This window comes from Scardinius erythrophthalmus (assembly GCF_964197995.2).
Source record: "Scardinius erythrophthalmus genome assembly, chromosome: 6".
In the NCBI taxonomy this organism is placed as follows: domain Eukaryota; kingdom Metazoa; phylum Chordata; class Actinopteri; order Cypriniformes; family Leuciscidae; genus Scardinius; species Scardinius erythrophthalmus.
The window spans coordinates 13,421,026-13,448,391 of NC_138226.1; the positions used below are offsets into that span (position 1 = coordinate 13,421,026).

Sequence of the window (27,366 nt, forward strand, 5' to 3'; positions counted from 1 at the left end):
AAAAAACAAGATTGAAATCTCAAGTCAATTAATAGATGAAACACATTTTTCTAAAATAGGTTACTCATTTTTGTAGGAAGCATTTAGGGGGCAATTTAGTTAATGCATGAAATAATTCACGCCATGATGTAACGTCAATTCCTTTTTATCTTGAAAGGAAACTGGCTTATCTGCCTTTTAATAGCACATCAACAAACAAATAGCTTTAAATACCGTGATGTTCTTCGATTAATATTGATGACTTGCTACTTGACCTTGGTACTTGAGTGTGATTAAATAAAACAATAATAGGAATATGCGCACAATTATGTTTACAGGTCAGTACCTTGCTATAAAACAAATATTAAACTTCTCTGTGAACTCAAAATGGAAATGTTTTTTAGTGCAGTTCGCATGCAACATGCTTGTAAAGCATATCCAGCGCTGAAGTCCAAATCCTGAAAGTGTCCCCAAACTTAAAAGCTTTTGCCCAGTCTTTTGATACAGTGTGTGTGTGTGTGGTTGTGTATTAATGCATATACCTGATATATCAATCTAGGTCTAGGACTAAATGCAGTTATTATTGTGTGTATGTGCTCTGGTGAAGTATGATCTCTGCAGGTCATACACTAATTCCCTATTCATGTATTCATTGTTAAATCAGACACTAATTTTCTGAAATGTAAAAATAAAAAGACAGGTGCAATTACAACTCAACTCGATCATGATGCTTGTCTATACTATCAGTATAACATTTTCTTTTTGAAATTATATGTGGCAATGAAAGCTTCTCCTCCATATGTACCGTTAACATCAATATAGCATGAGGAAAATCTCCATGGATTTTCAAAGGCATGATCATCATTCCCATTCCCCATTGTGATCTCAAATAAAGAAACCAAACATCTGAGAGCAATTGAAGTGTCTTGTGAAATCTGTTCTTCCCACCAAGCATTGATTTATTATGTGAATTACAAATCTAAATGTTTTTTTGAATAAAGAGGGTGGGTGTCCTTTTGTGCTTTTATTAAAAATCATGAGGTACAGGGTGGAATAACTATTAAAGGATTTCAGACTGTGCTGTAGATCATATGGTTTTCTGTGTTTCCCGAAGCATAATGGTATTACAGCAGTAGTCTTGTTTAAACAATTTATACACAGCGATGGCTTTAAGGAAATCATTAGATGTAGGCCTAAGAAGTTTCTTTCTGTTAAGTGCAATGCCTAATGTGGTGTTACTGTAAATTTCAGGAACATTACAGGGGGCTCCATATTACTAGTTTGATCAGTCTAACATTGTGGCCATTAGAATTAATTTATCAGGACACTGCATGGCACTAATGCAATAGTCTAATGCAATTTCCACTGCACTTTGATACCTTTTTGTTCAGCGTCATATTTAAATAATATTCTACTCTTAAACAGAATATGTTCACATAGACTATTAAATAAGTAAAGCAAGTGAAAGTAGTATTCTAAGAGAAACTTAGTTTATTTAATAACATGGTGGCACATCAGATGAATAAAACACATTTTAAATATGAGTAAAAATCATAGTCTAGCTATCATTGAACATAACTATTTTCCCCTCATATAAAAATCTTTAACATTTGCTGAGCAATAGCTAAATACATAAATTATAATAGTTCCAGAGCATTAGTGAAAATTAGTTTCCGTATACGTGTCTAGATCATCTTTGAATAGGGAAAATTGTTTAGAAGCAGTAGGCTAAATTTTTGTTGTGAAATTTAGCAAGAAACACAAATTAATAATGTAATATTTCCCCATATTCTCTTTTGAGAAGTCAAAGAAACCAAAGAAAATATATTTAAACCAAAAAGAAAAGTCACTTACAAAATAAGATTGGATAAACATTATCAAATCTGACCAAAGTTTCTCTGTGTGGGTACATTGCCAAAACAAGTGAATGAAATCATCCTCAGAAGAGTGACAAAAACAGCAATTCACTTCAATGTCTGACTTATTTTTCCTAAGAAAGGCTCTCTTTTATCCTTCTTTCAAACGGCAACTCACGCGATTCGAACGCTTTCTTCTTGCGAATCGGTTCGATTGATTCTTTAAAAGAACCACTTCAAACGAACGACTCGTTCGCGAATGGACGCAACTCTCGCGATATAAACTTTTCCCGGTTACCTGAGGAAACGAGAGTTTGATTCAAAGTGTACCCTTATTTGAATGAACGAAAACAACCAAAAGTCATCTTAATAACAGGAGGTAGAGTGATGCAAACTAGTAACCTTTAAATCTGTGCTGTTTACCGATTAAATATACGTTTCTTTATCTATGTTGTGGAATACTGGCGGTGTTTATGTAATTATTTACCCGTTGTCCGTTAGCTTTGGAAGTATGTGCTTCGTGGAGTCAGCTAGCAACCGCTATAAACCAGCTTATTTCTGTCATATATCAGCTATGGTTCTGTTTAAACACTTTCTTCTGGCTTATGTGTGGAATTGGGAGGAAAACAAAATGATCATTTTGGCGTGTTCTCTAGTTTTGTCCTCCGCGGTAGTATGTTTAGTAGCAGTGTACTCCGCAATATCATAGCAACCGCATTTATTATGTAAAACCATAATGTAGTAAAATACGAAATCTGTGAAACCCATTCGCTATCGAGTTGAATTTCTAGTATTTTGACATTGGAAGCGAATACCAAGTTACCACAGTGTTTGAACTTTACTAACAATAATTTGACACTACCTTATTTACTATAGTACTTTTCGTAAAGGGTAACGTTAACTTAACTTGATGCAAGCATCTTGGTAGTGAGTGAAGATAAGCAAGCATTTGTTTGTGCTTTTTATGTTCTGTTTGACATTTACATAAATAACTTAAAGATACACGCCACGTATGTGTGTGTGTATGTGTATGTATATATATATATTGTGAATTGCTTAGTGCATGTTTCAAACATCTAAGTTTGGCAAAGGTGTTTTACGGTCTTTTCTGCTTTATCCTTTAGGTCATTTAATCTTTCATTTTTTTTTTGAGAGAGAGAGAGAGGATCTTGGCTGCATGAAGAGAACCAGAAATGGCATCACCACAAACGCTTCAGCCTGTCCTGAAGATGAAGGTCGACGAGCTCTTCCTCTTTTGGTTGAGTGAGCCAAGTACACAGGCGATGCTAAAAGACTACCTCAACAAAATCAAGAACGGGGAAGAAATAGATCTAAGCCTTATCGATTTTAAGAGCACAAGCACTTTGGTATTAACAGAAAACAACAACATTGCATCAAAGATTAATGGGACGGACAGAATGACTGCGACCCTTGGTGCTCCATGCAGCCCTCCTTCCGCCTCGCTGCCATCTGCGAGTGGCAGCAATAACAGAGCTGGAGTGAATGCGAGGGCCCTGCGACGCTCAGTCAGCACTAAGAAGGTAAAGCACCTGTGTTCAGCAGTCTCTTCACAATACAGCATGACCCTTGATCTATCACCTTGCAGACCTGTTGTATCCAGGGCCAGTAAGTCTAAAGACATTTGTATTCTACCAATTTTCATACGTGGGACAGTCTCAAATCCATCAATCCCTCATATCACAAATACAAACATAACAGTTTATTTTATTTTTCAAATAGTTAGCCTAGCATTTCATGTGGTAAAACGCATTTGCCAATCATATTTTTACATAGTTTAACATAGAAACGGTTGATTTGAAGGTGATTATCTATTATAATTTATGATGGTGCTGTCCGTTTTTTTTTTTTTAACAGCGACTTAGAGAGGGTTAACAACTTTTTCCTGGTTTAGCCACAAGAGGATGCTGAATGGCTTGGTTAGTGTATGTAGGGCTCCTGCTCAGGTCAGATGAGCTCTGTGAACTCTGCATGTCTTTGTGTGTGAAGAAATCCTGTTCATGTGTTCAACCCTGGCCAGAGGTGGGTGAATCTCAATGCTGTCAATCCCTGGAATGGTAATGACTGTCATCATGTGCTGTCCAGTGACTCTGGTGGACTTTGCTGCTGGGTTTCAGAGCTCATAAATTGGATTATGCAGGGGTATCTTTTACTAAAGCAATGCCTCGATACTTCCTGTTGTCAGTATCAGATCAATGTGTCATTAAATTCACACCTCACTTATTGGCCCAAAAAAAGAAAACTGATATCAAGACAACTTATAATAAGTAGTATCGATGCACCTGTGGAAATGAGAAAGATTGCGTTAAAATTAGCTTCTGCTGTGGAATGCAAGAAGACTCTTGTTGTGCTGTGTCCACATTTCAGGGAAAACTGCATTTTGTCTGGTTTGTATTAGAAAAAAAGAGTCTTATTTTAGTCACATACCAAATTTGTTTAAAGTTTGAGGGAAGCTAATATAGAAAAATGTGAAAGTAGAAACTGCAAACTTTCTTCAAGCATGACACGTATTGCATTTTGAGGAAAGGCATCTTTTGCCAGTGAATGTAAATCATGAGTATTGAGTAAGGGATGTTATTTGACCTGTGTGATTCTTTATTGTGAAATGCTAAGCAGATGTGTGTGGAAGCTTTGATTTCTATGTCTAGTTATTCTCACTTGCTTTGGTAATCCTTCATGCTGAAGGAACAACTGTTGGCTATTTTATGGTTTCTGGCATGGTACAATCAACATGTGACCACAACTTGTCACAATGTATTTTTTGATCCTGTATGTTCTATTTTGAAAGGCTAAAGGAATTCCAGAATACAAACGCATTCTCTATAGTATTAGTTAAAAATTCAATTAACGTCATTCTGATGCTCATCGGAGCAACTGTTCCAGTGTTGACATAGGACACCAGCAAAGATAGCCTTGGTTCCTCTGTGCAGGAATTAACTACTGGGAATTTGGCTTACACTTCATTGGCAGTTTACATATTTGTCCATGGTGTAATACAGTATGCGTAAACTGCGTCAGATGCTGTTAATGGTCAGAATAATTTGGTGTCTGCCATGCCTGACTCCTGTTTGCAAGGTGAGAGGTCATTAAGACATGTTGCCTAAAAAATGTAGGATAATTAACTGATATGTTTATTTATGTTAAAGTCAAAGGTAGAAATCTTGCCTAAAATGCATAAAAAGTCGTGTAAACGGCCTGTAAAAAGACAGTTTAGTATTTAAAGTCCCCCTGTGGTGAAAATCAAGCTTTTAATGTTGTTTATATGTCTATGTGGTGTTTTTAATGTGCTTTAAGACAAACCATGTGGCCATCCTTAAAAATATTTTGGTTTGCAGTAACAGCAAAAAAAAAGAAAAAAAGGGTCGGTAGGTAGGTCTTTATTTTTTTATATATATAAAAAATAATATAAAAAAGTATATTTTTTTAATAATAAAAAAAAAATCGGGGTCGGGGGGGTCTTGAGAGAACATTTTTCACCGATGTCTAGGGGCTGTTTACACCAGGCCACTTTGCGTTTTCTCAGATCGGATTGCAATCTGATTGATCAAAACGATTCAATTATTTACACCTGGTTACATAGATGTGTGTTGTTGTTTTTTTGCGGATATAACCGATCTTCAATTCCCGCTATATGCAGATTTAATGCAGTGCACCGAAAGCAACAGTTATTATTTTATTGGTCAACAGCTAAAATTTCTGAATCAAAGCCCGCAATAAGAGAAAGCGGAAACAGCCCTGGTAAGATCATTTCGTTTCTTTACATTTAATAAAGATGATCGTGTGTTAAGCGTCTGCGACTTACTTTCACTTTGATTTGCGATAGCACGTTGATGCTTAGCTTCTCATCTGCGGCGATGCGTGTTGCAGCAGCGTCGTCATTACTGACTAAAACATGACATGTAGCCTATATAACACGCTTTCACATGTTTATTTTTTAATAAACCATATTCAACAACATATAAAAATGAAATAATCTTTAGAGTAAAGCCGCAGCCATCATTACCAAGCGCGAACCATTGACAGTGAATGAAACGGAGCGATCTTAAGCCGCCTTTCCACTGCAAACGACAAACGACAGCCGTCGGACCGGAAGTCATTCATTTCCAATGGAGAGTCGTACGGGAGCTGCGGGGAGTTCCGATCATATGCGTATGCGGAAAATTCGGATCCGATTTGAGCTTCGGATGCGTTGAAATATCTGAACTTCTGCGGCTAGACCGTATGCGACCGGTCGACCGGATGTGATGTATTATAATCAAAACTATGAGCGCGAAGCTAGAATTACCAATATTTTAATACTTTAATGTAAACGCTATTCCTGCAAAATGACGGTTATTAATAATTATGGCTGAAAAAATATTTGTATCATTATTAAATCAATATTTATATTGATTAGCTCTATAAAATCGACTGTTTTTTATATTAGATGTATTGAGGGTCATTCGTTTTGTGTGGATATATTCATGCATGCATTACATTCATTAACATCATTCATTTTACCATTGTGAATAGCCGAGGGTAACGGTTGCTTCACGACCAATTTCAAAGTTCCGTGCGACTGACACCAGGGGGCGAAATGCGACAATCGAATGCGAATGTCGTGCGCAGTGGAAAGGCGGCTTTAGCCTGCAGGCCGTAGTGTGACATGCGTAAACCTGGTGTAAACATAATGACGCGCCACGAGTTTTTATTTAAAAGAAAGAACGTAGCTTATGTTTGTATGTATGTCTAAGCAATTTATATTCACAATACTTAATAACTAATATTATTTTATTGCATTTGTATTAGTTGTTTGAAGAGTTAAAAAAAAATTGGTCGGTCTTAACGCAAGTTTACAACCGGCAAGTCGGTCGGACTAAAAGGGGAAATAAATAAATAATTGGGTCGGTACTAAATTGACAGGGTCGGTCGGGTTACGGCAAACAAGAATATTTTTAAGGATGGCCTGTGCAAATTCCTATAAGTCAACACCATTGCTGAGTATTTTCTCTTTAACACTGCGGTGAACCAAAGACATTGGATGCGTCCGAAAACTGATAAATGCTGCCTTCGGAGGATGCATTCCAAGGTCGGAAGGCATCAAGACATGTCCGAATGCAATGTTAGTTTCACTTCCTGTCTCCTGAGATACCTTCATCTGATTGATTTTTGAAGGCAGCATTGATGTATCTTTTGCTGCCTTTGATATCCCACAATCCTGTGCTTTCTATTCTGTGACAGTTGAGCTACAAAAATGAAGTTGGCGTCTGAAAGTTGTGGATTTTATCAATGTTTTCCACTTATGATGTCATTTTTAGTAAGAAAACACTATTATAGTCATTAAATATTCACTTAGTTTTCACCAAAGCTTGCTCTATTTTGCTGTAGATCATTAAACCGTTACACTGCCTCAGAAGTCTGTCCGAAATCAGTTTTGTGAGGAACCTTCATGTGCAAACGCTGCCTACAAAGTCATTGCCTGATAGGGCAGCGAGGAAACAAGTCAGGTGCCTCCGTTTTCGGATGCAGCCAGTCTCAAAAACGTGGTTTTGAAATCGCTGGTGTTTCTGACGTCACAAACTACCTTGTAACCAATCAGGTCAATGTGCAGACGGGCATTAGCATATCATTAAAGGAACACTCCACCGTTTTTTCATATTAAACTATGTTATTCCCTTAACTAAGATGAGTTGATACTTCGACTCGGCGCAGTAAAAAGTCACGTTGGTTCTAATGACATAAGTGAGAGGGGGAGAGGATTTTTCAGGAGTGATGATATTACTGCGCCGAGTCGAAGTTCTCCCAAGTGCTATTCCGCCATACATTATAGTTATCCTTTTTACCCGCTTAGAAAAGTGCCACGTTTTATTTTGTCACCATACTTGGTCATGTAACTACTCGTGTAACTGTATTTAAATAGGGAAAGCGTGGAGGTGTTTGGCCGCTTCTAGCTTCATCTCTTTTTGGTCCCTATAATGAATGAACTGGGCTAAGCTAAGTGCTATCAAAGTGTCGCCGCACGCCAGAGCGATTGAGTGCACGCACTGAGACGAGAGAGATATGTATCAACTCGTCTTAGTTATAACATTTTAATATCAAAAAAACGGTGGAGTGTTCCTTTAACAGCGAGCTACCAGGAGAGTGGCGAGAGAAGCCAGGTTATCCCGGTATATTTTTCTATTGATATGAAAAATCGGGTAGATTTAGCAAAATAGCGGGTGTATGATGTATATTACAATGTTATGATGAACTATATGTGACCCTGGACCACAAAACCAGTCACATGGGTCTTTTTTTTTTTTTTTGAGATTTATACATCACATGAAAGCAGAATAAATCAGGGATGTGATTTTTCCGGATTAATCCGGAATTCCGGATTTTCCGACCTGAAAATGTGACCTACGTGAATTATGCAGATCTGTTAAAAAAAAAAAAAAAAAAAAATGGGGGGCGGGGTGGTAATCTCACAGCCGTCACCATGGTAACCCGGGACGGAACCACAATCGCCGCGAATCGCGGCCACACCGGGCGGCACGTCAACATGGTTACACAGGGCTGGACTGGTAATCTGGCATACCGGGCAAATGCCCGGTGGGCCGACGTGCTTTTGGGCCGATACATCTCATACTTTTTTTTTTTTTTTTTTTGACGGCCCATAAAACTCGTACATCGGCGGCCCATTCGTTTTGTTTTGACAGCGCTGGGTTAGTGCCGGTGTAATGCATTGGTCAAAAAAAAAGTAAGCGTTAGTTTTTTTTTCCACTGACAGACCGGCCCATGAAACGCGTAGATCAGCGGCCCATTGGTTGTTATCTTGATTGACACTGGGCTGGCCCAATCACATCATTAAACACCTCCCCCTCTGGGCTCTGAGCGAGCGTGCAGTGTCAAGTGTGTATCTGTCAAAATAGTCTGAGAGATGGAGAGGAAACGCAAGGAATGTGCAGAGAAATAGCGTGAAAAATAGATACAGGCCCTTCAAGCTGACGCTGTAAAATGTGTCAAGATATGTTTTCTGCAGCAGCAGGACCTTCATCAGCTCCAGTGGCTGATGAGGAGGATAGTGAGGAGGATCAGGAGAGAGAGATGAGAAAGTGTAGAGTCGACTCCGCGGTAAGCAGAACTACTTTCAAAACACTTTGGCTATGAGTGTAGGAACCCATAACCCGGTTACAGATTATTTCCACATCTGCATAGTTGACAATTACAGCAATTTACTAGAAGTTTAATGAGACACGTTTGTATCCATGTTTTCCGCCAAAATAAAAGCTCGATGCAGTTTCCGTCAAAATAAAAGATCATGTGCTTATCTCTTTCAAGTTTAGAAATTAGTACAAAACTAATTATGAAAGTTTTCTTTATTTTTCGGTGCATTATTTTTTACAATATATAGGCTACTATCATGAGATTAATATTATAACTATTATTATGTAGTAGTGTAATATAGACAGACACTGTTACTAAAAGCGGTTTGATTTGTTTTCTTTGTTATACTTGCACACTGAATATGGGTTGGAGCTTTTAATTTTGAACCCTCAAACTGCACCAGATTGATGAATTTAACATTAAAATGTAAAAAAAAATTCTTAGGGGGACCATGCCCCCAAACCCCCCTAGAGGTCCACCCACCACAGTTTTACCAAAATTCCTTTGAGAAACACTGTCAATGCAGCTTATAGCTTGTTTTTTGGATTCATCACTGTGGAGTATAGTTCGACTGTATTAATAAATTACAATTTTGTACTTATTTCATCTGTTAACTCTCACTCGTTTATACTCACTCATTACATGGCATTAGCGGTTTTAATGAATAGGAGTTAAACAAAAACATATTCAAAGGCGTGCAAAGATGGGTGGTGTTTATGATCATATGTAGTGGGCCAGTCTGGGCCAAAATGCCAGGGCCGATTTTCTGTCCCAGTCCAGCCCTGTGGTTACAGATGGCAGAGAGATGCAATCTTCCCCCGCCCATCGAGTGCTTGAAGTGCGTCAGAAACAGAGCGCGCGCGCGATCAGTTGTTGGTAATTTGTTGTGTAGCGTGCTCGACGCCGCATCCAATGTAGACAGCACTGCTTTTTTTTTGAGGGCGCTTAACACACAGGCTCGTAGAAACGGGCCTGGCAGCTCGCGCCAGTTCTAGACCATAGACAGTAAAAGTTCTAGACGCGGTGAAAGTGTCCTGATTGTGACGGATGGCCGAATTTACATGACACATTATAAATGAGCATTATAGTCTGCGATAGATACAGTGCCAAAAAGAAGAGAAGAGGATAAAAGGGGATAAAGACAGAGGTAAAGTGATGTAGTGAATGAACAGTTTATCTAATTGCATAGGAGTAAGATTCTATAATTTCATGGCAGTTATTTTTACCTTAAACTTAATGCTAGCAGTTGTTCTGAGTTCTCCAGACTGTGTGATTTTGTTACAATCATGTCAGTTTTAAGACGCATTTTTTATCATCACTTTTTTATTAATGTTTTACCCTACAGTTGTGCAGTTTTGGGGGGAATACAGTACAGGCCAAAAGTTACTATTTTTAATGTTTTTGAAAGAAGTTTCTTCTGCTCATCAAGCCTGCATTTATTTGATCAAAAATAGATTTTTTTTTAATATTGTGATATATTATTACAATTTAAAATAATTGGTTTTCAATTTGTTATACTTTAAATTATAATTTATTTCTGTGAAGCAAAGCTGAATTTTCAGCATCATTACTCCAGTCTTCAGTGTCACATGTGACATCCAGTCTATCACATGATCCTTTAGAAATCATTCTAATGTTCTGATTTATTATGAGTGTTGGAAACAGTTCTGCTGCCTAAAATATTTGATGAATAAAAGGTTAAAAAGAACTGCATTTATTCAAAATAAAAAAAAATATTTTACTATCACTTTTTTATCAATTTAACACATCCTTGCTGAATAAAAGTATTGATTTATTTCAAAAAAGAAAGAAAAAAATTACTGAACCCAAATTACTGACCAGTAGTGTATATTGTTGTTACAAAAGATTTCTATTTTTTTTTTTTTAAATCATCTTCTTTTTTATTTTTTATTTTAATTTTATAACTTTTTATTCATCAAAGTATCCTAAAAGTATCACAGGTTATTAAAAAATATTAAGCAGCAGAACTGTTTCCAACTTTGATAATGAATCATCATATTAGAATGATTTCTAAAGGACTGGAGTAATGATCCTAAAAATTCAGCTTTGCATCACAGAAAAAAAAATGATAATTTAAAGTATCTAAAAATGGAAAACCAATTATTTTAAATTATTTTAAATTGTTGATGGCGTGGATTAGACACTTGGCTTTGATTTCCACTGCGACACATCCACCAAATAAGTTGTCATTTGTCATACTGTACAAAAAAAGTTGCATGTTGCACAACTAGCTGTAAAATAAATTAAAATATATTTTTTTGTTCAAATTTTCCTGCTTTTTTGTCCTTAGCCAATCACATGCCTGATAAATAAGCTTGCCATTGATGTATGGTTTGTTAAGATAGGACAATATTTGGCCAACATACAACTGTTTGAAAATCTGAGGGATACAAAAAAATCAAAACATTGAGAAAATCGCCTTTAAAGTTGTCCATTTATGTTCGCGAATTTGTTGCACTCACTCACAAAAATAAATGTTTGATATATTTACGGTAGGAAATTTACAAAATATCTTCATGGCACATGATCTTTACTTAATATCCTAATGATTTTTGGCATAAAATAAAAATCGATAATTTTGACCCATACAATGTATTTTTGGCTATTGCCACAAATGTACCCGTGCGACATGTGACTGGTTTTCTGATCCAGGGTCACATATGCCTTTCTCCACTGACATTTTGAGTTGTTCAAAGCATTTCTGATGATTGTTAGAAGGCAGCTGTCTGACTCTGAGATGGGGAACGGGAACTTGGTTTGTGTAAAATTAGCAACAAGTTATTAGCCGTTTGATAATGTAGGCAAGCAAAAGGCCAATCATATTAATTACTGTTATGTGTCCGACGTTGTAAAGAGCGATACCATTGTGCAGCATTTACCTCAGTAAGTTGGCCGAGTGAATCAATGAGCTGGCGTCGGTGGAGGCGGGGCTAATTAGTATATTTTGTCTTGTGTAGGAATGCATGATAAATCGGCTGCCACATCGGTATTGGCTGATATGTGTTCATTTTTAATGTTACCGTTATGGTCCCGATAAGAAAATTTGGCCTATATATATTAAAGTTAAAAAATATATATAATGGTTTATTTCCTTCAGCTGAGATATTTCAGATGTGTACTGTTCACCTTGATGGTTTTGAATTGCTTAAAAATATGATTGGAATCACACAAAAAAGGAAAATACAGTTACAACATTTAAGTCTGTCATATAGGCTACTTAAAATTATAATAAGAACATTATAATTGTGTGCTTGGGACGTGGCTTTTAATGATGAGACTTGTTTTTGTAATCAGGCTCTCAAAGATTATATAAAAAAAATTTGGATTCAGATTTATCGGCTTTTGAATATAAAGAATTATAAGTTATTGGTTTCGTACAACATTTTCATATCGGTGCTTCTCTAGTCTTGTGACTTTTATTTGGAAGTTTAGTTTGACTGTTTTCTTAGCCGTTTATAACTCTTATCTGAACAGTTATCACATAGTGTTTATATTTTTCTCCCCTCCAGCATTTGAATCGTAGCATGTTTGTTAGCGCTCCCCACTTTTGCCTTGCTGGTCATCCTCTCTTCAACCACTTGGCTCTACTGACTGGACACAGAGCTTTGTTTGGAAATTGGCACTATCTGCACGGACAGCTGCCACCTCTTGTTCAGGCAGATCTTTTTCTCGTTCTGTTTGTACCAGCTTACTCTGACAGTGGAGAGTTGTTTTACGTATAGCACAAACACAGAGCCAAATGGTGGGGAAAGTGCTGTTAGGAGAAAACTTTCCAATAGACCCAAATGACAAACAAAAATATTAACAAGTTCACCAGTGAGTTTATTTTGGCCCTTTCCCCTTTGTTTCTTTTTCCATATTTCTTTAATAGACTGATGAGCAAAGTACAATAAAAGCAGTGAGAAAATTAGGCTTATCAAATGTGTGCACTATCCTGCCATTGGACGACAACAGGAACTGTTTATGCTGGAATGAGTGGAAGAATGCGGACTCTGATCTGACATCTAAAAATACTTATTTAAGCCAGGCAGGGCTTTATTTTTGCACCACTTTGTTTGTTCGATTCTCTGGCTCCAAGCCTTCAGTGCATATTCACTCACTTTTATGGCAGATCAGTTGTCACTAAAGTCTCCTTTTATTAATCCAATTAGTTCCAGTACTATATGTGCATAAGAAAAGGATTTTCAGATGCACAACGCCTAGCCGCAGAGACTTAGTTTCTTTGGATCAACACAGTTAGAAGGAATTGATGTAATTGCAGTCAGTCTGGGGACGGAATCCGGAAGTTTGTTAGAGGACTAAAGATACATTTGTTTCTTGGGTTGCCCAAACAGAGCATGTTGGGTCTTTTAATAGTCCTCAACTGCTTCAGCCATCATTCTTTGAATTCAGTACTTCCACACTGTGCTACTAACTAAGACTTGTCATCTATAATAAGCCACAGAATGGCTGGAAGCTGTAGCCTTGGAAAGCAAAATAAACAAAACATAGGCAGTAATACTTGGGTAATTTTTTTTTAGTTAAGTTCAGTTTAGGCTTTGCGTTCTGCAGTTCTGCTATACAGGATCAAATTGACCTTGGGTTTGCAGATGGTAACCAGACTTATTTATTCAACTATTTGTTAAATATGAAATCAGAAGAGCCGATCTTGAGACATTGCAAGGACAGCAACCCTACAGCAATGATAGCAATAAACTAGTGTAGTGATTTATTTTCTTCACCGCGGGGCACATTCTTTCCTCCCTAAAAAAAAAAAAGGCCCAAATGTAATGTCCTAATCAGCTAGATTTAGTCTAGTTTTGCTAAACTGTAGGATGTGATCGATAATAATAATAAAAAAAGAGTTATTAAAACTGCATTATGTCGCAAAAGTGTTACTGTTCTTCAAGCGGCTTTCTGTGGAACACGGACAAGCAAAGTAAACTTTGAGCATCTGTTTTGCCCCTAACTGGTTAAAAACACATCGATATGTCAAAATCCCCAATTTGGTGAGAATTAAACATTATCCATTGTGTCTTAAGTGAACATAAACAGTTGGGAAATAATCACATGTGTATTTGAACCATGCAATCGATATTAAAGTGACAGCAGCCTAATATTCCTATTGTCTGTGTCATTAAAGTTTATCAAACAAGAAAAGACAAAGAGAACATCACTAATTGCTATTTAGTAGATTTACTAGGATTAATCTATATTTAATTTATACAGTGAAGACTATGCAGTGTTTTTACATTTGATTACTTTCTGTTGACAAAGTTGTGCTTCTTATTATTTATTTCACACAGGAATGCTATATTTGTAAAGCTATATGTAGTTCCTAATCACCTCTAAGTGAGAGAATGAAATATTATTATTAAAAACAGTCGATTATCAGGGCCGATTATATCCTGTCAATCAAAAGGGGTGGGAAACTGTGTCAGACTGCAGCTCATACTGTGTGTGAAGAAAATCTCTCATGTTGAATTTAGGGAATTTATAATCATTCCGGTAGGAGTTATAAATACTATTAAAGTGAGTGTGAGAATTAAACCGCGCTAGTCAAAGCGCGCAGCTCTGACAAACCATTAGCTGTACATGCTATACATTTCTCAGATATTCAGTATCGAGTCCTGATTAAACATTCCACACACATCAAAATGAATGTGATGCATCATGGTAACACTGTTCATGTTTACCTGCACTTCATGTGTTTTTGTTTTTTTTCTGATCGGATAGCTATCCAATCACGAAAAGTCCGAAAGAGAGGACATTTTTTCGCATTCCAAATGAAACTGGACAAAGTGCATCTGGTTGTTGAAGCCACAAATGTAAATTTTACTCCTCCTAAAATGGTAAAAACTAAACTTGCGAGAGCGTTTTTTTAACGGCTCCTGCGGTACCCAGATATGACAGCACTACTGCAGCACGCATCACCCCAGAGAAGTAGCTGAGCATCCTTCAGGAAGCCGTTGCACAAACTTCCGCAAGTTAAACAAAGTTCGGCATAGCTGAAGTAAAATGCTTTAGAAATAGGCTTATGTAAGGTTCTGCACTATTTCTATGTTAGCCATTATTATATTTAAAATGTGTGTGTATTTATTTATACATATTGGGGTGGGGTTATGGCACAGTGATATGGCTCAGAAACTTAAAAATGGCACTTCATGACAAAAAGGTTGTCGACCCCTGCTCTATATAGTATTTAGATTCAGAATGGGTCCATAGTTGTCTTTAATCTGTGCTTTTCCTCTAAAATCCTACACTGTCTTAGCCACCCCACACAGATGATTGGTTGATGTTGCACGTTTTAGTTGCAAAGTGCATTCAGCTCTTATCATATAAAAGCACCAAACATGCAATGCATTGAATTAAATTAGCTTGCTGGGGCAAGGTTTTGTTTGCGTGACCTGGAATTTAAATAAAACAATTCCATTTATAAAAACCCTGCTAAATTACAATGCAGTACCACTAACATCCACAAGGCGTGCAAAATAAGAATCTAGGCCGGCAGCTCCGCATTTCAGCCATGTTTCAAGGAAGCTGTCTGAGATCACACAACAGTATGTAGGCTGAGGACGAAGGACATGTTGCCCTTTTTCAAAAAACATGTTTAGCTAATGTCATGTCTTTTGAATCTTGCGTTTGATTTAAGGCTTAACAGATAAAGGGAGGGTTCACCCAAAAATTGTGGTTCCAGACTTTCTGCGGTACACAAAAAAGAAGTAACACCACTTTGAAACAAAATGAGTGAGTCAATTTATGACACAATTCTTATTTTTGGATTAACTATCTTTTTAATAGCTGATTAATAATGGTCAGTATGTTGTTAAAAGAATTCACATCCCAAATTGTACATCTTTAGTTTGCTTTTATAAATGTGAAGTATGCTGATCTATCATTATGTTGCATCCAATTGCAGTTATCAATATTGTTCTTGGTAGCTGCTGGATCTCCTGCAATCACTGGGTTCCAAGTGAACAGGTTTGTGTCTTTACATAACCTCTATGAGAGCTGTGGAATGCTCACTGAAAAGGGCAGATCCATCTCCACACTACCCCCCCCCCCCCAACTCCACTGCTCTCACACAAACACTCGTCCTATCTGACTTTTCAGGATAGGACTGTGACCTCTACCAGCCACTATTGGATGTGTGGAGCAACAGGCAGTGCTGTGATTCAGGCTACTGCACGGCTGAGGAGAGCAGCTGGTGCTTTGATAAAGACAGGCAGAGGAGTGTCCTGTGGCGGGATAGTCACTGAGCAAGATTATCCTGACCCCAGAGTGCGTACTGTCTGCCACACTGGCTCCATTAGCTGACAGCAGCATGAGAATGAAGGAGATCTCTTTACGACAGGACCCTGACCTGAGGAAGGAGTTGGCACTACTGGCTCGCGGCTGCGACTTTGTGCTGCCCTCTCGCTTTAAGAAGAGGCTCAAAGCCTTCCAGCAAGGACAGGCAGGTTGTCTTATATGTTCTGTGTGAAACCATCAAAGCTTTTGTTTGCTTATTGCTGGCTGTCAGTCTCAGTGACGATGTGATCTGATGTTTGCGTTCCTTAGGTGTGTAATTATAGCAATGTCATTTTGCAAAACAAAATGTTTTACATATATAAAATAACTTGGACCAGAGGATTATCTGTGTTTTTAGAGCATCCAAATGTTTAAGAATGAGCAAGAGCAAGTCTGCCCTGTGCTGGAGTTGATGATGGTCATTCCCTTTTATAGACATGGCTGTCACTGACTGGAGAAGGCTAGATAAAATGCATTCATCTCTCACAGTGGATTACACTGAGCAGAATCCCCTGCATGCCACATCAGAGAGAGACTTTCTAAATGCGTTAAGCTTCCAAACTTCCATGTAGGGTACTATAAGTTAATGTTTTTAAAAGCAAAAGCTTAGTTTGTTGCATATAAGTTGTCACTGCTTTTACTGATTAGTAACAGTGGTTTACTGCTGAACATACAGTGTGGATGTCTCTAGAATGAGATCGCAAGAGACTAAAGCAAGAAGTAAACAGTCAGGATTACTACATGACACCTAAGATTAAAAATTAGTCATCAAATTTTTTTTAGACATGTAAACAGTTCCTAAAGGTGTTGTTTACTGAGAAGCAACACGGCTGTGTCCATGTGCTGTTTTTATTGCTCCATATAGTGCACGAAGTAAGCTGCCCGGTTGATAACAATTGAAGCTGCGATATGGACTTATGATTTATTAAACCACAAAAAGCTGTATTCTTTGGGATCAAATTTATAATTGTAAAAAATGTATATATAAAATGTAAAATTTATATTTATTGCAATAAAACAATTGTATGCTTGATGACTATACAGTGCTTTCAATTATACAATGTATTTTTTGTTTCAATTGCATCATTCACAATAATTCTTGGAATGAGTTGGCTACCGTAATTGAAAATAATTCAATTACACGGTCTTGTAAAATTTGTCTTGTTTTGGTTTTCAAATACTTTTTTGTTTTGTTTAAAATTATTAGGATTCCTACCTACGCAGTGTCGAAAAGTATGGATGGAATTTAATTTGAGTAATTTCCAGGTCTGGATAAGTATGGAAAAAAGACAGCAGAGTAAAATATTTTTGTTTCAAGACTATAACCCCATTCAGTTTTCTGAAATATAAAATTAAGATTTTCAAAAAAAAAAAAACAATTCTTACAAGCAGGGCGTTTTCATGGCGCAAGTTTAATGACCGTTTAGTGATTGTCGAACATGGCTGAATGAATTCAAGGCGCACGTTTTCATTACGCAAAACGGTTTGTCTTTACCATAAGCGAGTCTCTTTGAAGCGCACTAAAAGAATGTGTGTGTGTGTGTGTGCCACTCAAACCAGCAAAAGACAAAGGAAAAAATTATCATTTAAATCAGACTATGATTTACTGTTTGCTGTTTGGTGATTGTGCCACATCAAACCACATTCACAGTGTTCAGCTGATGTGTCAGAGGTGAATATATGCAGGTTATAAAGCATTTTAGGTTCTTCTCATGTAAGGGCATGTTAACACTTTGTGAAAACCAATGAAAAAATAAATGAAAAAAGTAGACAGATGGCAGATAGGTTTGGAAGTTTGAGTCTGGAAAAGTATAGAATTTTTAAATAAAATGTGTAGGATCCCTGAATTACCGTCATATATCCGGTATAAGTTTTTGAAATCTGAGTGAAGAAAATAATTGTTTAAAATATGTTGGGAACCAAGGCCACTAAATTAGTGGGCGTTCACTGTTGCTTTCTATAGCATGAAATGCATTTGTGTTTGCAGCACACTCCAGGTCCTGCTTATTTAATAATTTAATTATTACATTTAATGTCATGCCAAGTTAGTGAAATAAATTCAATTTAATATGAAGCTTTGTGGACTGAGAGGTTGACTGTGGATTTGGAAGGAGTAGCATATTAAAAATATTGTGATCCAAAAATGTTATGATCATCAGCTTACATCTCACAAGAACCAAATATTGTCACCTAAATCATTGCCTTGATGTACAAAACATTTGCATCCCTCAGTATAAAACTGCTGTACAGAAAGGGTCAAATTGTCTGAAGTCTACATTTACATGTGTTTGTCTAATACAGAAATGCTAAATCGTTTATTCTGTGTAATGTTGCTTATTCCAGAGAGTGGGCTTTGATGGAGTTTTTTCCCCTCTGTGGAAGTTCTAGGGGGTCAAGATCTTCACAGCTGCAGCTTGACACTCAAATAGTTGAGGTTTTAAGTTACTGTGGGAAGCTGAGCCTTTGGAAAATCAGTAATATGAGGAATTTAATTTAACCACAAGTGTTCACAAAACATTTGGGCATGAAGGACGTTTTGTCATTGAGAAAAGTGTACACAATAACTGTATTATATCTTTGTCCAAAGACCCCCACAATTTTTTTTAAATGTAGGCTAACTGTATTCTCAAGGTTCTCAACTATTCTCAACTCTACTCTAAATTTCAATTTTTTTTAAACTACTTGAATGTTTCAGCCAGGCATGGCTTTGTCAAGCAAATTTCATCTCTGATTTGTTCCTCCTTGTTTTATAAACTTTTAGATTTATTGTTTTTTTTAGTCAGTGTAATTAAATGCTTGATTACAAAATGTAAAACCAATCCAATAGTTTATTTCTGATGCTTTCCTACCAAGTTAATGTTTCAAACAGTTATGTTTACCCTACCCTACCCTTACCCTAATGTGCTAACCCTAACTTTAAAACTGTTCTTTCAGAACATTCCAGCAAATAATTGACAACGGATAACAGGTTAGCACGGGGTATCACTCTGCAGAAAGTTTTCTTATTCCCTCCAGACCCAGTCAAAAGTCATAGTTGTTCTTAATTACTACAAAAGCAATTATGTCCTATGCCTTTTTTTCTGTAAACAGGTGGAAAGTGTTTTTTTTTTTTTTTTTTTTTTTATCTATTTGAAAAAAATATTAGTATATTTGATATATTAGTGTATTAAAAAAGATCAATTGAAGCCATTAATCACGTCTAATGTTACAAATAATTATCCACTACACGTTCTTATCCTTCTTGTCTTGGGTACTGCATCATGTGGAACAGGTATCCAAAAAATATTGCAAGCCTCCTCAGTCATTTGCGAGGTGTGCATCTGTCAAAATTCTTTTGAATTGTGTTTTACGCATACTGGCAAGTAATGCGACTAAATTAAACCCATCACTGTGAAATGCTTATTGAGGTGCAATTTTCAGAGCAACCATACATCTCTCCCACGATGAGTCTTGTGGCTACATTGGCTAATGGTTATTATTTCTGTCTGTTTCAGCAGGCGCAGGCTAAGAAAGAGGAGCCCGTTACACCAGCTTTAAGTGAAAGCATTCCAAAGTTCTACTTCCCTCGAGGGCAGCCCCAGGCCAACGTCAACATAGACAATCTCATTTCCAAGATAGAACAAATATTTTCTCAATTTCCTGATGAAAGAGTCACTATAAAAGACATGGGGCTAGTCGCTAAGGTAAGTGTGGATTGTAAGGTGCCACCTTTACCTTCTCAGCAAATTGTTCATTTGTGTAACTAACTTATAACTGTTTACAAGTTGGAAGTTTTAATTTTCCTGTAGACAGTGGAGAAATATCACTAGCGTTATGTGTCAAATTATTTATCCTGAGAAGCCGTCTAGGTAAACGACAGGGTTCACAAATTTAAACAGAGTGATTTATACACATAATCTTTGCTCATTAGCCCAATTTATAGTTCCTACAGCATATGTGAAAGATCTAGTCATAGTGTTCAAGCACTTAGCAGAAACCCCTGATTGTGCTCAATTGCTTGTTTAAAAGAGAATGATTATAGTGTTGCAGAAATTTCTCTTCTGTAACTTTCCGATCTCAAAACTTGACAGTTTGTTTGGCACTTACTTAATTAGATAGAAATATAATGTTTGTTTTGAAGTGCATGACATCTTGACCTATTTTGTCACCCTGAGGTCTATTTCTGTGTGACCCTATTGTCTCTTTGCAGGCCTGTGAGTGCCCACTCTATTGGAAAGCTCCATTGTTCCATGCTGCCGGAGGAGACAGGAGGGGATATGTGTCCGTTCACAAGTTTGTGGCAATGTGGCGAAAGTAAGACAATAGTTCTCTTTACAGTGCCCTTTCACATTAATGTCTTTAGTGGTCAGTGGCTACACAAGTGCGTGAATGTCCTTTTATCAAGAGCTGAAGTGATGTGAGCTCTCTGTGTACAATTTTGGAATGGTACTGCAGTTTATTTTAGGTGTCCCTGCAGAGGTTTGTGGTTTTGTTTTGCTTTTGGAGAAGGGGAGGGGACTGTCTTGTATACGCTCATTCAAGTTTTCAACTGAGGATCTATGAAAATCCTGCAGGGGTTCAATGAACGGATATATGAAATTCCTTGGATTTTCCTTATTATATATAATTTATAATATAGAAATACCTTCTATAATATATCATTAATGTAGCACATTTATGTAAATATGTTTATGTTTTTAATGAGATCATTAGTGATTGTTAGAGTACTTGGTTTGACTGAGCATCTGGGTGGGGGGGTGTCCCTGAGTCTGTAAAGGTAAAAAAAGAAGAAAAAACTTGTTTTATGATTATTCCTCCATTGTACATCAGAACTGGCTGAGCGTGATTTCCAGAGCCTCATTTGTAGATTCCATTAATCCGAAGCCACATATTTAAAGTGAAGGATTTTGGAGACCATATTGCTCTTTGAAAGGGTGAGATGAAGCCTGAAACCATCTGTTTCCTCTCCACAGAGTGCTTCAGACCTGTCATGATGACGCATCCAAATTTCTTCACCTTCTGGCCAAGCCTGGCTGCAATTATTTGGAACAAGAGGACTTTATTCCATTCCTGCAGGTACAGAGTGCTGGACCTACCTCTGAGAACACAAGTCAAAACACGCTGAGCATCGATATTTCGGTTTCATGTTATTTGCTCTCGTTCCTTGTTTTTATGTACTTGCAAAATTCCAAATGTGGCGCTAAATGTTCTAAAATAATTGTGTGCAGAAGTGCATTCTTTGAGTTCAGTGATGGACATATCATTTATATTCACTGGCGGGATTGGCCGTGCACAGTGGAAGAGATCTATTCTGGTGTCTGCGCTTTAATTTGTATTGTGTAGCTTTAGCAATTGCTTTGACCGTTTTGATGAATGAAAAAAGTATTGCTATGGAGTAGATTGGCCTGTTCCCGTCTGCTCCTTTACAGAAGTGATTTATGTGTTTTTCTATTGTTTAATTTCACATGGGGAAGGGTCAAAGAGTCTCGCACCTCCCCCAAAATAAGTTGTCGCAATTTATCACCTTTTACGCATGTATACCAATATTTGATTATGAAACATGCATGAGAAAAACCTTGCTTCTCTGCTGATGAATGCACTTGATAGGAAAAGTCAGTGGGCCATATATATGCAGAGACTGAAACCGAGGCCTTAAAATCAGCCCTTTGTTCTTAGAGGTTTAATACCTTTAACATTTCCACACGTCTTGTACCAAAACATTATCCTCTGCAAGTGGACAGAATGATTCGCCTTTTCTCTAATCTAATCCAGAGCCTCTTCGCGCACAAATGGATTTAACATTGGGCTTTTTTTTTCTGTAAGCAGTGTCAGTTATTATATGCTGACTTTGATGTTATATTGGTGTATGAATCATTTTTATGCTGCTTTTTTTTTTCTTTTTCTTTTTTTAAGGATGTGGTGGATTCACATACAGGTCTGGCATTTCTAAAGGAGGCTTCAGACTTTCACTCACGCTACATTACAACTGTAAGGAATTCTTCCAGTATTTTTCTAGTAACCAGTCAGCTGGTAGTAGTATTTTTCTTTTTGTATATGAAACATAGATTTGCAACATTAACTGAAATAACATGATCTGACTATTTACACAGTTATTGTTTTGGTGCACCATAAGTCTGGACAGTTGACAGATGACTCAATGAGCCTGATGTTCAACAAAGTGCTTCTTCTGCCAACAGGTAGTCCAAAGGATATTTTATAATGTAAACCGCTCATGGACTGGAAAAATAACATGTCCAGAACTCAGGCGAAGTACTTTTTTACAGGTAAATATGTTGTGAGTCTATCTAGGACTGTAATGAACATTTGAGAGTTAATTGTCTTACTAACTGATAGATATAATTGTAACTAAAATAAACAGAATAAAAAAAATATTAAAAAAGATAGTGTTTGCTCAATATATAGCGTTAGACTGCTATATTTTTTTTTAAACCTAGCCCACATTAATATTATTTTAGATTAATGGCTGATTTATATATTATTGTTGTTATTATTATTATTGTTATTATTATTGTAGATTTTAAATATGATTTTATGTTAATAGTTAATTACTATCAATAGTAATAGATTTAACTCTCACGCTGCTTTTTAAGGCTATCTGGTGGAAGCCCCTAGTTTTAATTTTGAATGCAATATGTGAATGGAATTTATAGTGCTGATTTGATTTTTCTAAAACCTACCTAAAATTTATGTGATTAAGCTTTTCCGTTGTGTAATGGTAAAAATGTTTCCCAACAGAATGTGGCATTACTGGAAGAGGAGGAAGAGATTAACCAGTTGACAGAGTTCTTCTCCTATGAACATTTTTATGTCATCTACTGTAAGTTCTGGGAGCTGGACACAGATCACGACTTGTACATAGACCAGAGAGACCTGACGCGACACAACGATCAAGGTACTCGTCCACCCGCTGCGGTTTGAGGACCGTTTCACTTTTCTGACATGCTGTTTAACCATTGGCTGCTTATTGCTGGAGGTGACTTTAAATATCCATCCCCTCCAGCAGCACTCGACTGCATGTGTTTCTGTTTGCTGCAGTATGAGCTTAGTAAATTGAATGAAGTGCGCTGAAATTTTAACATCAATTTCCTTTACCATGACGGCATGTCTGGCACTCTAATAATTTTATCTCCTTTCAGGCATCGCTCTGTCTTTAAAATGATTAAATAAGGATATTAAATCACTGTGTCTTGCTGTTGCAATTTACAATATTTACAACCTTTGACAGCGAATTATTACCCTATTTAAGCATAAAGGATAAGACTGTGATGTGATTTTTCTGCTCTCTTTGACAGCCATTTCCCACCGAATGATTGAGAGACTATTCTCTGGAGCTATATCCAGGTACCATCTTTCATTTTACAGACTTTCTTTTTTTATTCCCTCCAATTTTTTGAAAGAGTGCGTGTAATGTATCATATTGTTATAGATTTTATGAGTGCTGTGGTTTAATTATTCTCTGATGCTCAGGGACAGAAAGGTTCATAAAGAGGCCAAGCTAAACTATGCTGACTTCGTATGGTTCCTCATATCTGAGGAGGACAAAAAGACTGAGACCAGGTAATTGAAAATAATGTCCGTAATCTTTTTTTTCTTAATTTTTTTATTGCTTGTAGATTTCGTAAATGGTTGAGTGAGTTTTTATCTGCCTTGATCATTAATTAGTCAATTCTTTCTTATTTGTTGCTTGTGTAGCATAGAGTACTGGTTTCGCTGTATGGATCTGGATGGGGATGGAGTTCTGTCCATGTATGAGCTTCAGTACTTCTACCAGGAACAGTGTCAGAAGCTTGAGGCTTTGGCCATTGAACCACTGCCTTTTGAGGACTGCCTGTGCCAAATGTTAGATATGGTCAAGCCAGAAATCCCAGGTATTATTCGAAGAGATTAATAACAAACTTCCTAGGTATTTTATCCTTTGCATGCTCATCTGCCATCATTCTGAAGTAGTCACTGAATTATATCACATCCTCCTAGCAAAAGTAAGCAAAACAGTGAAATCACTTGCAGCGTCTTTAACCATGTGCTCTTATTTTTGTTAGGAAAGATCACTCTCAGGGACTTGAAGAGATGTAAGCTTTCCCATATTTTCTTTGACACGTTCTTCAACATTGAGAAGTACCTAGACCATGAACAGAGGGATCCCTTAATGGCTGCAAGGGTAATGAACAACAGGTTATTTATATCATGTTATGATCATTTAGATGCTGTAATAATATTGGTGTTCTTTGTATGTAATTTTATAGGATGCTGAGACAATGGGACAGGAGATTTCTGACTGGGAGAGATATGCTGCAGAGGAGTATGATAACTTGGTGGCTGAGGAAACTGCGAACGAGCAGTATAACGATGGGTAAGAATGTTTCGTATACCCACAGACCACATTTTCATCAGTGCGCACAGCACTCAACTTCTGCTGGAAACAACCTCTAAGCTGCATGTCTAGACTCAGTCCTTCACCTCATGCAGCAGTTTAATAACATCAATCCACTTGTGTCATTTGCTGCAATGTCACTGCACGGAGTCAGTGATCGGAGGGCTGATGAGGTTTTGTGTGATGATTTTAGGATCAGCACAGACTTCTAATGGCAGGATGAGTAGAGTTGAAACAGGTAAGACACTGTAGGTGCAGGTTGAGGTTCCTTCCATGTTCTCCTCCACGTTTTGCTCATCAGATATCGGACTGAAGTGCTAAAATTCCCAACAAACTCTTTTCAGTATTGTCAGGTGTCTTTTCACGTCAGTTCCTTATCCATTTGCCATTTAGTTGGTTGTAAAATAGTTTTTTCCATTTTCTCCATAAGTATTGAACCAAACTGGCCAGGTCTGAGATGAATCATTGCATCATGATATTTTGTAACAGGATTTTGTGTTTTGTTTTGTTTTTGTTTTTTTTAGCTATGACAATGCTCTGGACCCAGTTGATCACATTACATGTGCTTTTGACCTTCGGAACGAGAAGAGACATCTCTTTGAGATTCCCAACCCTCACAGTAACCTGGACCTGGATGAATATGAATACGAGGACGATTTTGAATGACAACGCAAGTAAAGGCGACTATCTGGTAGTGTGTAGAACAGGATGTGGACTGATCCTGCTCTCAAATACTGATGCTGCCTTGTTCAGCTAACCAAGGCTCAAGAGCGTACAGATGCACTCCTTCAGCCGCTGGATGCCAGACAGTAAACCAGCAGTTTTGGCGAGGCTCTGTTTAGCAAGACGGATTGTGCTGGCCCTGTCTATCTGTCAGTGAGACATCTATGCACAACCAGGTCTATAAAATGTAGTTGCACTGTAGGTTTCAAGCAACTACACTGGAACCAAACCGGGACACTTGAAATATTGAATGTGCACTAAGTTTATAAATATTTAAGTTTTTACTCTCAGAATTGGTTTATAAGACATTCCAGAGATTCACCAAAGTGATTTCAGCTTCATTTCATGGATGGCTTGAATGGATGAAATAATGTGGTGATCAGACTCTGACATGTCTATGTGAGAGGTGTCTTTAAATTATAATGTATTTATATGTATTTGTAAATATTTATTGTTTTTGCCTCTTGTTTGTTCAAAACCTTTAGGCTTAGTCCACTTAAATGTTTTCAACAAATTCAATTTTTCATTTCTATAGAAGTGCTTCCTAAAAATAAGCTTTTATTGTAAACTTTTTCGGTCTTAAAATGTTCAATAAAGTATTAAGACAGAAGTTTTTCATGCATTCTCTCAGGGTGTTAGTGCCGTTTAATCAAACTTTAAAAAAGCAACAAGAAATGTGTACATTAGAAAGTTTCAGTATAAAGTATAGCCACATTTTAGTTTTTACTTTTTTTTTTACACTCTAGGACCTCGATACATTGGTCACTTTTTCAAAACTCTTCATTCCGTTCTCCTTATCAATTTTCAGTTTGATCTAAAAATAACATTTTATACATGTCTCAAACCAACTCATTCTTCCATAACATTAGCAAAGGTTGTCATCCAACAAACACACTTTGTCACTCATAAAACATTGACAGACACTATGTATAATACTTGTATTGACATAAAAAAGTGGAATGATCTTTCACTTGATATAAAGTTAATCAGTTGTTGGGTATAATCCAAATCCTGCTGCAGTATCTCTCTTGATAGTGGAGCTCATGGCATTAGCATACAGAAGAGCATATTCCGGTTCTCATTTTTGCTTGAGAACAGCATGACTATGCTGGTCCACAAACAAGGAATTCATGCGGGATAATACTGGATTTTTCAGCAGGGATGTAACATGGTCCATGTTTACATCACAGTACAACATTTTTCCTAAATTGCCTCCTTTTGTATACAAAGTAATGAAATTTAAAGACTAACACACGTGTAGGTGTTCAACTACATCTAATTGTTTTGATAGCATTTCTTTTCTTTTTTTTACATTTAGAATATATTTCAATACGGTATTACTGTAGAAATTGCTTTCTTATTCAATTTAGCATTTTTAGGTTTTGAACTTGTTTAAAAGTTGGTAGCACATTTACAGTCTTGTTCCCCATGTACGTTACTAAGTAATTACAATAACTGGGTTTTAACTAGGCACTAACCCTGAACCTACACCTAAACCGAGCCTTAACCCACGTAGTTACCTTATATTACCCAGTACTTTCTTAGATACGTGCATGTACTGTAAAATAAAGTGCAACCTAAAAGTTTTGAGAAGAGTATGTCAATAGGCGCGTTTCCATTAAAGATTTGCGCAAAACTTTTGCGATTTTTTCTAAATATTGACAAAAAGCTATTGCGAAATGACGGCGTTTCCATTAACCGATGTTATGCGACTAAAACGTAATTTTTTCCTCTCGCGATAAGTCATTCCAAAAATCATGGCAACGGACGTTGGTAAGTTTATATATATCGCAGCCACGTAGACGTTATTTTTATTAATGGAAGGAAACGTAGGCATGTTATCCAAGCATTAATGGCAAGGAAAGACCCTTATACTGTGAGCGGTACATATGAGGAGTTTCTGGGTGTTTCTCCCTCATTTCTGCTCCGAGATCTTGATTGTGGCATTTCTTTGAGGTTTAGAATCCAGTATTTCTGTCATTCTTTCTTCTCAAGAACTGTCTC

The 27,366-nt window shown here is 37.0% G+C and overlaps 1 protein-coding gene across 4 annotated transcripts; it reads left to right on the forward strand.

Moving 5' to 3' along the window:
- The first annotated feature begins 2,086 nt into the window (after positions 1 to 2,086).
- On the forward strand, positions 2,087 to 25,988 carry ppp2r3b (protein phosphatase 2, regulatory subunit B'', beta). Of its 4 annotated transcripts, XM_081367819.1 has the most exons (15): positions 2,087 to 2,214; positions 2,960 to 3,376; positions 19,763 to 19,951; positions 20,458 to 20,561; positions 21,221 to 21,323; positions 22,161 to 22,235; positions 22,445 to 22,531; positions 23,004 to 23,160; positions 23,561 to 23,609; positions 23,736 to 23,825; positions 23,961 to 24,136; positions 24,308 to 24,426; positions 24,512 to 24,618; positions 24,833 to 24,877; positions 25,164 to 25,983. In XM_081367819.1, the coding sequence occupies exons 2-14, from the start codon at positions 3,029 to 3,031 to the stop codon at positions 24,849 to 24,851; spliced, it is 1,623 nt and encodes a 540-aa protein (XP_081223945.1). In that variant the 5' UTR covers positions 2,087 to 2,214; positions 2,960 to 3,028; the 3' UTR covers positions 24,852 to 24,877; positions 25,164 to 25,983. The 4 variants fall into 4 exon arrangements, with proteins under 4 accessions (XP_081223945.1, XP_081223943.1, XP_081223944.1 ...); XM_081367817.1 differs by lacking the exon at positions 24,833 to 24,877 and having other exon boundaries at positions 25,164 to 25,988; XM_081367818.1 differs by lacking the exon at positions 24,833 to 24,877 and having other exon boundaries at positions 2,108 to 2,214; positions 19,766 to 19,951; positions 25,164 to 25,988.
- The last annotated feature ends 1,378 nt before the right edge of the window (positions 25,989 to 27,366 follow it).

Excerpts from the sequence above, each read along its gene's own strand:
- ppp2r3b (XM_081367817.1), top strand. The coding sequence starts at position 3,029 with ATGGCATCACCACAAACGCTTCAGCCTGTCCTGAAGATGAAGGTCGAC. Across the intron at positions 23,826-23,960 it reads GACAAAAAGACTGAGACCAG|CATAGAGTACTGGTTTCGCT; the intron begins GTAATTGAAAAT and ends TTGCTTGTGTAG. Across the intron at positions 24,619-25,163 it reads AACGAGCAGTATAACGATGG|CTATGACAATGCTCTGGACC; the intron begins GTAAGAATGTTT and ends TGTTTTTTTTAG.